The sequence below is a fragment of the Maniola jurtina genome, chromosome 12 (genome assembly GCF_905333055.1).
Source record: "Maniola jurtina chromosome 12, ilManJurt1.1, whole genome shotgun sequence".
In the NCBI taxonomy this organism is placed as follows: Eukaryota; Metazoa; Arthropoda; class Insecta; order Lepidoptera; family Nymphalidae; genus Maniola; species Maniola jurtina.
In genome coordinates, this window is record NC_060040.1 from 13,062,651 (window position 1) to 13,075,407 (window position 12,757).

At 37.0% G+C, this 12,757-nt stretch overlaps 1 protein-coding gene across 6 annotated transcripts in view; it reads left to right on the forward strand.

Annotated features, from left to right (window-relative positions):
• Positions 1 to 12,757, forward strand: part of LOC123870224 — a 100,181-nt gene that overhangs the window by 82,836 nt on the left and 4,588 nt on the right. For 5 of the 6 annotated variants that reach the window (XM_045913435.1, XM_045913439.1, XM_045913442.1 and 2 more), the window contains exons 2-3: positions 8,746 to 11,206; positions 12,029 to 12,642. In XM_045913435.1, the coding sequence (XP_045769391.1) occupies positions 8,746 to 11,206; positions 12,029 to 12,642 (3,075 nt within the window). The remainder of the gene's footprint in view (positions 1 to 8,745; positions 11,207 to 12,028; positions 12,643 to 12,757) is intronic. The other variant, XM_045913436.1, reaches the window with a different exon arrangement.

Below are 12,757 nucleotides of genomic sequence, written 5' to 3' on the forward strand. Positions count from 1 at the left end.
TTCCAAGTTCCAAGTTCCCCATATTAAGGCAGACCGCTTTATTTTTCTCGCCATATTTACGCTGACCGTAAACTTTCCCTTGGAAAATGTAGTTTTTTTCACCACATTCCGTCGAGTCGAGACGGGTATTCTTGTACTACTCGTAAGTCGTATATGTAGCAGAACGGGTTGCTTTAATGTAGCGGCTTTTACATTTTTGTAGAAGAGTAGGTAGCTTTTACCCGCGTTTTTGTCTGAGTAAAAGTTTACAAAAATGGCATGTAAATATACAAAACGGTGTAAGTGTTTAAATGATAGCTGTTAAAATTTTATACTGTAACTGAAGTTATACCGTTTTGATCGAAATCAGGAAAGGAATCAATTTTAGCAATTTTAGCTTTTTGGCTTGAAGCTCTGTATTCAGACAAAAATTGTTTTGATTGAAATATTGTAGTTACATCGTTTTGCAGCCGTTAGTTGCACCCTTTTGTTCGTCAGCTCCTCAATTTTTTATTGTTTTCTCATCGTCTGTTACTAAAGAGAAAGAATTTAGAGTCTATAGAGTACTAGACTGAAAGCCGGTCTTTACTTGAAGTGTGGTGGGTTTTAACTTTTAACAATCAATAAACTAAGTAGGTACCTACCATTAGGTCAAACCTGCATTTCAGGGTACCTCGAGTCAAACAAATACAGGTAAAACCAAAACATTTAATTTTCACAGACTTGTTTAATGTTTAAAGCACCTTAATACGCCATTTATGTATATTATTATGACTTCGTAACATTATTATGGAAATGTAGATTAAATTACACCATAACAATTGCAACGTTACCTAATTGAAACAAGGTCAAACAGTAGACAAAAATCAACATGACAGGTGTGAAATAGGATATTATCTTTTGTTTACTACAGTTCTATTGTTTTTTTAAACTAACCAAAGTGGTGATAGTCTAGTAATATTCAGATAGTTACCTGAATACTCGCAGGCAGTGACGTGCACTTCATAGAAGCATAAAGGCATTGCTTACCCAATTTGAAATAGCTCAATGCTCATTTTTCGTCACAACTTGTAATAATTAAGTAACCTAATAAACTGTAGCTTATCCTAGTTTCGGAATTTGTGCACGCCACTGCTCGCAGGTCATTATAAAGAATCGGCATTCAGCTATTTCAACCAGGGTAAGCGTTTTTATGCCTCTACTATCTACATGCCACTGTTTTTTGGTTACTTGACGTCTGCCCCTTGCCCGGGATTGAGCCCCAGCCTCCCGAAGGAGGTCGGGGGTTTGATCCCGGCCTAGTATCTCTAACTTTTCCCAGTTATTTGTGTATTAACTTCTAACTTTTAAGCAACTAAAAATCACAGATTTTGTATGGTGAAGGAAATATCGTGAGGAAACCGCATGCCCGAGAAAATAACGTTCTTAAAGGTGTGTGAAGCCTGCCAATCCGCACTTGGCCAGCGTGGTGAACTATGGCAAAACCCCTCATTCTGCCCGTGATCAGTAGTGGGCAGCCGATGGGTTCATCATGACTATGATGATGATCTTGTAAACACTGCCTTCCATTCCGACCTTACCTTCTGACCTTACCTCGGTTTACACAAGTCTCTCTACCAAAATGTGTGGTCTAGTTCTTGTTTTAGTTATTTCTTCAATGGTCATTGTATTTCTTACTCATTTCAGTCACTTTTAATAAATTTTTAATACTGATAACTACATTTTAGCCGCTTTTTTGTCAAAATTAAATGGCTCAATCAACGACGAACACAATTTGTTACGTTACAATTTATACACATTGAGCTTAATTTCAAAGCTCGTGGGAACGAAAGCGTTCTGGGAAAATTTGCCCTTTCACGTAAAAAGCTAACGACCTTTAGAGGAAACATAAAATTTTATCTATTCCTTAAACCAGTAGCTACTTTGAATGGTAGCTAGATATTATTATTACATACTTCATTTGAACAATATTCATAGCTTTAAGACTTCCCTATCATGTGAAAACATCACAACTTAATAGATACCTACCTAATAGTCAATGGTTTTTCTGACCTTTCGTACGAATCAACGTCTCAGGCAGTAAGTAACAAACAGCAACGAGTCAGTATCGAATCTGTGTAATGTGCGAAGACCTAAATAATATATGCCTTTCGTGAGTTACATAATATCATCATATCTAGGATAGGAGTCTACGTAATGTTAAAAATATAAATTTCAAAATTCTTAAATATTCGTTACATATTATTGTACTCATACTAGTTACTTACCTTACTCGTTCAGGAAGCAGATTCTACTGTGAAGAGCCAAAAAGAAACTCGGCAGTTATTCTTTGGTTTGTTTAACATGATTCCAATGTGTGACTCTTGGGCAAGAATCTAGTAACCCCACTAGCTATAGTGCGCGTCAGGTTGAGATGGCAAAGCGCGAAAGGCGCTAACTCGCTGCGGGTGAATGCGGGTGTGTGGGGCGTCCCCCCGCCTCACACCTCGATTGCCATCTCAAGCTGTCGCGTAATAAATACACTTATCACTATTTCAACAAAAACCAATATCTCCAGTAAAATAGGTTAATTAGTAAATCACTCGTTAAAAGGTGCCAACGTAATTAATTGTAGGCGATAATTTATCGTACGAGTAACACTTTACTAAGCCAGTGATTAGAGTCGTGAGGCATTATTTACCTACTAGGTATGTACCAAAAACATTAACGCAATAATTGATTGACCCGACCTAGTCCGCGGGACCGTCTATTTATTCCAAAACTAGCTTTTCCCCGCGACTTCGCCTGATTGAAACTCATACATAGATAGGTACTTACCATTCTTATTCTGTACTGAATATCAAGTTTTTAAAAATATTTTGAATGCGATTCTCATCATAGTCTAAGAGCAAGCCTAACAAGTTCTATTTATTATGAGAAACAATGACATCATCACATTATCAACTTAATTATGTAATCGTAACAGTTTTTTACTTAATTCTTCATATTAAAATGCCTTTCACACAGTCCTTTATCATATATGTAGTCACAAACTGTTATGTAAAGAGAAAGGTGATAAAAGTCGGCAAATATTATGCGTAAAGCATTTGAGCAGGCACACGGACTATTTAAAATAAATATTTGCAATCAATTTTACTTTTTGATTTATGTAACTGCGTACGACTTTCTTTCTTGTTTTTTCTAATGACTACAGAATATGTAAAAATCTCTATTTTGTATTGTAGTTGCGAAATAGAAAACTACATACATAGATATTATAGGTTAATATCTACTTCCCTACTTTTGGTGCCGATTTGGATGTTCTATTATAATTATTCTCGATGATTTTTATGTTTTACTTTACCTTTAAATCGGTTAGCTAAATTAGGATACGTCAAATATTAAAAAACTGGTCTACTTTGCTCAATTTTTAGTGTTTCTGATTTTAATACTTTTATGTAATCTGAATCTGGGTAAATGTTATATAAAAAATCTCGTTTGCACAGTTCGGAGCGGTTTGGTTTTAGCAAAACTTTCAAAAATCCATCTTTGTAGCTTATGCGTAGATGTAGGTATGCGAATACCGAATGCTACTAATATAATAAATGCGAAAGTGTGTTTGTTTATTGGTTTGTCTAGCACTGGCTCAAGTAAACTCGGCATCCTAGGCGAATTACTGGAGTTGAATAAGACAAAAAATTCACAGCAAACTAACACTGGCCATACATAAAGCACCTGCAACGGGAAGCTGGAAGAAATCTCTCTTTAGAGATAAGCATTTCCTATGTACTTGGCTTAATTTATTATAACTTTGTAATTATAACTTTGGTACATGAAAAAAAATATAAATACATATATAAAGTTTACCGGTCAAGACCTGGGAAAGGATACTTTAGTTACCGGAAAACTAAAAAGTTCCCACGGGATTTTTAACAAACTAAATCCACGTTGATAAAATCATATCATCTATTAAGTTAAGTATATAGGTAAATTAAATACATTATGTGGTTTTATGGGCAACACTTAAAACTTTATAAGCCTTGAACTCGAGACATTCGCATAATGACATCATTTTGGTCGACTAAATATGGAAGCTTTGATATTTTTATTTTATTTTACAGCCCACTAAGTAAGTATTTAATTTTACATGTGATCGTGGTGATATTATCAAAACATGAAATTCGTCTTTGAATAAACAACCAATTAAATGTTAATCCAAATGGAATGGAATAAAGAACTAATATTAAAAAAAGAAATTACCTCTAAATCGAGATGCAAAATATGCTGATCGGAATGCAAGCTCTCAAGATTTGTTTTTATAGATTCAAGTCGATTCAAGTATTGAAATTAGAATGAAATCCTTTTGAGAGAAGATAAATTATTTTTATACGAAAAACTAATTCTGATTTCTTTGTATTATTTTTTATGCCACATTTTTATCTTTTTCTTTGAATGTGTTTTTTTTCATTTATTTGATGTGGTTATTTCGCTTTTTGTCGTGCGGGTGTCTTATAGAACAACTTTTCTAAAACAATAAAAAAAAATGTTAATTTTTTCATACTTCGTATTCACGACTGGTGACATACTTACTAGCAGTCAAAGTTAAAAGTTTTGCTAAAATAGGTTTTTTATCCTTTTCAAATGTAGTAAACATTTGTTAGAAATAGATGAGAATACAGAGATCAAAAAAATACATAAATTAATATTATCACTGATATTTTTTCTATTTTAGGAAAATTGTTCTAAATTCAGAAACATGTGCCGTCTCAAAATGTCGGATTAATCGAATCAAATAAAGAAAACACATGAAGATTGAACAGGCAAAAAAGATGAAAGTGTGGCATAAATAATGAACGCTACCTTTCAGTTTCATATAAAACGAGTAAGATTATGCATATATCAAGCAAGTTTATTCAAATTACAATCATTACGCTCAGCAAACTACCATTACTAATTCAAGCACACGGCAAAGTAAATAAATATAACAATAAACGTTATTGACCGAATTTATACAAGACACGCGCTCTACATGGGTACTGCCTACCGATACGTCGTAGATAATACAAATGACTTGTTGATACAGTAGATACAATGGATTATTGATATTATGTAGGTCCCACTGAATAGGAACAGTAGGTTGCTTAGAAAAAGTACATAATTATCGTATCATAGAGTCTAAGATATGGCCAGTACAATTAAAGTGTTTGAAAATTCAAAGTGAAGGTAGTAAACTATAAGTAGGTACAAATATGTTATTAATAAACCATTATTGGTAGGCACGTGCTAAAAATCATAGTAAAACAAAGGATTTAAAGGCTTATTATTTGAAAAATTATATTTTTACTTTGGCGACTACACTGGCTACGTAGTAGCGTTATTTATCTTTAATATAAGTTAAGTTATATCCTAAAAATTAAAAATAAGTCCATACTATTTGTACGGTCCCTGACTGAATGGTTTGATTGGTTATCCCAACTATAGGAGTAAGACGCATTTGCATCGCAGTTTTGCGATAGTATTTCGCATCGCGTTGCATCGCAGTTCTGTGGTTCGGCCCTTTAGACGTCTTGGCATGAAATATACTGCCGTTGCATAAATTATTTTATCAGTTTTAGCATGCTGCATTGTCGCATATTGTTTCAGTGTAAAGCGGCCTTTAGTTCTATACAGGACACCTTTGAAGCATCCGTTGCCGTAGGATTTTGACATCTATCTCTCAGACTACAAATAATTCGCATAACGCCTCAATTTCACCGAGCCGGACCCAGGTGTCACACCGACCTAAATACCGCCAACTATACAATACCCCAAGGCTTTTACTGTTCCACTTGTATTATATTAAACATGCATTCATATTAAAATTTAATAACAGTTACAATACTTAATAATTATAAAATACCATAACAAAAACCAGTTCAATTCGGTGGAGGTTTAATTAAATGTGCAAAATGGATATAAATTAAGTACCTACCTACTTATTACTTAACAAATTACGAGTAAATGGCTAGAAGTGTAATCTTTATAAAATAGATAGATAGATAATTGACTATCTGGCTGGGTAGTGGAATGGGTAGATTTGGATAATGCAAGCAACCATAGCAGCGGTGAGCATTGTGGTCTTGTAAGTGGCAGGTTCTACCCCCGGGGCTCGAGTCCCGGGAAAGTTTCACAAGCTTTCATTCGGTTCTTTTGGTCCTCCTGCACGTGCAATTACCTACACCATTTTGTCCACCAGCTCCTCAATTTATTTATAAGACTAGTAGGTACCTTAAGCCTACTTTACTTTTCAAACTGGTCAGATTAAAACTTCGACCAAGGATGCAGTACGATGACCTCTACACGCGTTAACAAAGAGGCGATGTGTGCAAATATCTTCACAACCCACTGCTGAATCTGACCTTGTGGTACACATTTCCATAACGCTACCCGTTCTACAGTGATGCTCTGTAAATTGCTTTACCACATTGCACAGTCTCGATTTCAACGCTGACGAAGCGACGAATATACATGTTTGTACCTATAGTGAAAAGTATGTAGATACTTATCTATGTACAAAGTTACCAACCTAAGTAACAACAATTTTATGCAGGTTTTCGACTAGACTTGCCAGTTATCTATAATTTGGCTCATGCATTTTTGTAATGATTTTGTAGATAGGTATCAATGTATCGTAAGCGGTGATGGCCCAATAGTTAAGAAGTCAGGCTCCTATTCGGTGGTCCTGGGTTCAAACTCACGCACATAACTTTAACTTTTTGGAGTTATGAGTCCTAAACATCGTAGATGCCTACCTAAGAGTTCTGTTTTCAAAGGTGTGTGAACTACGAAGTTTGCCGAACCGCGCTTGGCCCGCGTGGTGAACCATGGGCTATTTAACTCCTTTCATTTTGAGTGGAGATTATTGCTCAGAATGACCGGATGGGTTAAGAATTAAGATACCCAATGATGCTGATGTTTCTCTTGGTAAAAAAGAATGCCATTTATGTAGGACCAACTAAAACTAAATACCTTGGTCCTAATGCTTTACTAGCATACAATGCTTTACTTAGGACCAAGGTATTTATTTAGTTAGTTTTAGTTGTACATCAATTTTTGAAAATTACTACGTTTTTTGGCGATACTTAACTTAAAACTACTTTTTGCAGTTAACCGTTTTTTTAAAATAGGACGACAGAATATGACCTGAGCCTTTCGTGTCTAGGAAAACCAAAAACAGTTACAACTGCAAAACGATAACACGGACTCGCGTGTTTGTAACTAACGGTCTCTACTAAAGAGTCGTTATAAAGTTCTCATTTGAAACAATCAAACTTGAATGAACACTAATTGATTTACGTAAGATTCAATTTGAATTCTTTCATTTCATGTAATTCTGTTACATTGATTGATTTTTTAATACCAATAATTAATTAGTAATACATAATAAAGTTGATCGCATATCATAGCCCTACGCACGCACCGCATACAACGAATTTTTGAATTATTTTTATGCAACTTCGCGCACTTGTAATACGAAATATTAAGCAGTATCCCATGTTTACAGTCTGGAACGGATTTTTTTCCGTCAGATTTAGTCAGTGTATCTGACTAATTTTAACTAAGATCCAATTTTGATCTGGATACTGGGATATCAAACCAAGTGTTTAGTGTGAGAGTATGCATTAAGTCGTATTAAAAAAATTACATAAATACATTTCAATAAATACATACTATTAAAAATAATAATGTGATCTTATACATTTCGCTAGAGTGAATGATTGAAGTTAAGGTAAATCAAAATAATGCAGCCAGTCGACGCACTGCGGCCGCCTTCGCTTTCACTGTAGGGATTAGGATGTTTAGTTTTTTTTCAGTATATCTTAACACTGTCTCCGAGTTTCCTATTCACTACTAAAGTATAAATATGACCGCTCACGAAGAAATTAATTTAAAATTATTTGCGTGCGGAATGTTAGACACGGTCCTATGCACGACCACCTTTAGGTAAAAACAAAACACCTTTAGGTAAGAACAACTAGATCCACTAACTTGGCTACCTTCTAGTTTACAAATTACAACTGCCAATAAAAATGAAATGCATAGAAGATAAAAAACAAATGGCGATAAAGTATTATTGATCATAACTGTATCACTAATTACCTACACGTTACATGATCACGTTTATGGTTCATCAATTTTATTGGCGTTTTGATTACAGTAGGTAGGTATACATGCATGTAGGTAGCCTTTGGAATGAATTCTAAACATTACATTACCTTACAGACCTACTGAAAGATAATTATGTAGACATACTTTCGTTGAAAATCCAGCTGTTAGTTTTTTATTAAGTAGGTACTATTTTGTTTCTGCCATTGTGATTTGTGATTCCTTATGCTCTCGCTTCGAAAACTTTAAGGTACAAACCTGTATCTAATAAGCTGCTTCCATCCCAGCTTCACTCGCGTGGTATTTCTGAAGACCCTATTTATTGGGGGTTTATACTAAGTATAAAAAACCGCCACACAAATCTCTAGTTCCTAGACCCAGCAGTTAGAGCTGTATGTCGATACGTCAGTCAGTTCAATTCAATTCAATTCAATTCATCCCTTTATGTAGGTACCTATACTTAGAATGGTGAGATGCGCTGCGGGGAGTGCAGGTACGAGTAGCTCATATTCTGCACACGTCTTTGATGGATAATATCTGAGCAATACCATCTTTTTTTTAAACGTGACTACTTCTTCAGTTAGCCTACATCTTTAGTTTGTCAGGCTATATAAGTGACAATGTGTTTTTCTTGTTTTCCAGGATGCCAGTTATGTAATCAACCGACGCTACACGAAGAGCAAGATGTCACCAGTCTGCCACAACTTCGTCCAGAATGCGTGGAAGAAGGACTTCTGCTCCAACTGCTTCAAATCGCGGGAAGAGCACGCCAAGCAGGAGAGGACGACGGAAGGCAGCAAATACTTAGTCACTCCGTTCCAGAACAGAAGCACATTCTTCAAGAAAACTCCTCCCAGTATCCTGAAAATACATCCAAAGAAAAAGGGCAAACGAAACGTCCGATTCCCCGAAGAAGTTTGCAGTGTTATAGGATATGGGGGCGATGATTGGTCTGACGGCGAAGAATTTGAAGTTTCAGAGGACAACGGCGATGAGGACACATTCCCAGACACAGAGGAAGAAAGAGAACTCCACAAAATAACAAAATCTAACACGGACTTCAATACAGTTAAAGCTAACTTACTCGGCGACTCTCTGACAAAGTCTTACACCTCGTTATTACTGGGGAAAGTTCAAACGGATTCCGACGGCAAAAAGAAGACCTTAATGGTTTCAGTGACTCCCTTTGGCCATGAGAATAATGGTAAAAATCCAAATGTCAAGACGCATACTCGAAAGCCTGCCGTTATAAATTTAGCTGAACAAACAGAAGAATCGTCCAGTTACAAAACAAATATTATTCTGTCTACGTACATGAAAGAATCTGAAACTATTATTACAACGGAAGGTGCAAAGCCACCTAACGGTATTTTATGTACTGAAAAATCCTTGCTAGAGGAAATATCAGAGACGTTACAACAAAATAGGATAAGTGGTACTGAGTCAAATCTAGCTCAAAGCGAATCTAGTAAACCTTCCATCGTGGAAGGTAAAATGAAACAAAGTATGCAAGATGAATGCGAAAGGAAAGAGATGTCTGAAACGAAAAAGAATAGTATTGTAAGGAAATCGCCATTGAACAAAACCCAAGAAAGGCCAAAAGTAAATCTAAGTCGATCAGAGTTCAAATTTTGTAAAATAAACATTGAAAATAGTAGTGTTGATTCTGCAGTAGATACGCTTAGCTCGACCGCAAACAACTCCCTGACGTCCGACGATGAGAGCTTCGGTGGACGAGCAGATTCCGATAACGATGACAGCGGACATTTCTCGGAAGGTCACAAAATTGAAGAAACCGTTAAAATAAAAGTGTACAATGAAGATAAAAACATCAAAATGTCTCCCATCGGCCAACTACGGAAAGTAGACGGACACGCTAGTAACGGATATTCCACATTCCAAAGTCCGATCATTGACATGCCGCCGATCATTCCCAAACAGCCGGAAACAATATTTTCCGCGGAAGCCAGTCGTGAGTTGGCCGGTGAGCCGGATGGTAGGGCAGACCCTGACGATACGAGTGAAGCGCCGGCCTTACCTAGCAGTCCCGTTCCGACTATGGATCCGCGGCCATCATTTTTACACGGCATGATAACAGACATAATACCTATAAAACCGGTTCCCCCAGAAAAGCCAAAACTCCCCGTCAAACCAGTTATGAAACAAAGTAAAAAGAACATTACGTCACCACCACAGGTTATTCATACACAAACGTCGAAAAAAGAGGAAGAAAATGCTGTTAAGTACTCAAACGAACATACAAAAAGTGAAATTAACGAATACCGGTCAGATACCGTGTACTACGCGAAACCAGTGCTCACGAAACAGGACAGCGATACTTCTTTGAACAGTTTATGTAAGCGCAAGGCGCCCACACCACCTCTGTCTCCTACCGAAGAATACTCGAGTAACTTATACCAAAGAAATCCAAACGGATTTATGAAATCAGATTCGCCAGTTGTGAGAGAAATGGAGAAACGAGAGAGAGCTGTGATGTCTTCATTACCAAAAATGAGAACTTTAGATGATGATATCAAGAAACCAGAAATAATGCCCGAACCGGCACCGAGAAGAAACATTTCACTATCACACGATAATCTTCTATTGGATGAAAAACGGAAGGGCAAACTAAAATTTTCCATCAAAAAACTACTCCGTATTGGATCATCAAAAGATTTGGATAAGAAAGAACTGAGCGTTGCCACCGTTACAAAAGTTTCCAGTAAGACCGAGGAGATATACGACTTGACCCCGAAACCTAAACCGCGTCTCGTCATCATTCATCCTTTAGATATAAACGGATCAAGTGTTGAAGTTGTGAAATCGAATTGTGAAATTTCTGACAGCTTGCGCCGCTTGAGTCACGAGGACGTTTCGTCGATATACAGTGGGAGCAGTTCTGCCACGGATGACGCACCTTCGAGGGTAGTCAACAAACCACCTCCTCCTCCGAGGATATCCAGCGAGGATTATAAGTCTGCTTCCAGTGTACCAAAGCCTGCCAGACCACCCCCACCGAAATCTATAGCGTTGCAAAAGAAACAGAAACAACAAACGTGGTCAAACGCACCAAAGCAGGATGACAATATTTACGCTAATTTAGGTAAGACATAAACCAATTTTCACATCCTTATTTACTTATTAGGTTTTATAGTTTCAACTAAATAATTCTTACATAAAAGAAGCTTAATATATTACATTCCTAGGACTTTGCTAGATTTTTTCGAAGAAATGTTTTAAACATAGCGGAGTCACTATCTTTCTCAATTGCAATTTGGAGTCTAAGATAAAAAAATACTTGCCATTTGCCTCACAAATCAATATTCACCGACAGCGAGAACTTCCTAATTAATATTCTATTCAATTTCTAAACGAGTATTTCATTTAAAGTGGCAGAAACTTTGGATGAACTCTGGTTTTAAATTACCTAAACGCAACTTGTTTATGCTCACAACATATTAGGAAGGAAGTTTTATGTAATGCGAATTTCATTTTGTGACAAGCTTACGTAAGTAATAAAAATTCCATTAGGTTGTTTGCTAAAGTCGTGCAAATATTTTACGCAGACTGGTGATATTAAACTCGTGATAAATATCTCTACTCTGCAGAATTATCTAGTAAATGAATGTTATGCAACAAGTGTAAATTAATTATAACACCCCCGACAAGTGAAGGATACAGTAATAACTAGAAAAGAGCTGATAGCTTTCAAACGACTGAACCGATTTTCTTGGATTATAGCTAAGAACACTCTCGATCAGGCCACCTTTCAAACAAAAAAACTAAATTAAAATCGGTTCATTAGTTTAGGAGCTACGATGCCACACACAGATACACACGTGAAACTTATAACACCCCTCTTTTCGGGTCGGGGTTTAACAAATAAGTCAATAGGTAAGTTATAGATCTGATTCATTGATTTCAGGAGAGATCCGATCGGCGCTGGCGCCAAGAAAACCAGAACGGACGGCGAGCATGCGCGAACGCGAGTCGCATCTTGAAGTAGTCAAGCGCAGGACTTCACTGGACGACGACAAAGATGACGTAGACGAGCCACAAGAGCTCGTGCAAGCCACCAACGACCCAGTGATACACAGCTACGACGATGTTTACAGTAACGGGAAATACGATGAGGAGAATTGTGATTCAGCCAAAAATAGCGATAGCGACTACGAATACGTACACCACGCCAGATCCAGCTCTCCAGAATGCGATGCTGGCATCAAAACTAGGGCAGAAGAAAGGACTGAACGAAAAGATGATAGCACCGTTGAATTTCCCAAATACAATTTCAGATCTTCCCTTCCGTACTGCGGTAGCGAGACCGAATCAGAAATCTACTCTCCATACAGTTTCTATAGCACGGATAATATTGACAGTCCCACAAATGACGATTACCAGAACGATATGACTCCGAAAAACACTACAAACAAATTGAGAGTTAGGAAAGGAAGGAGTGTGGTGCACAAGAATCTGGAGGATAATTATGGCGCGGTTGTTATCGCGAATCACGAGGCGCTGGCGCAGGTTTTAGAACAGGTAAATTGCCTCGTGCCCTACGGCGTACTTGGGAAATCGGGTTTACGTAAATTAGACACTTTGCTTGGCTTTGGTTAGAATGCTAATGCCCATTGCCCATTGCTGCTTTGCAAAG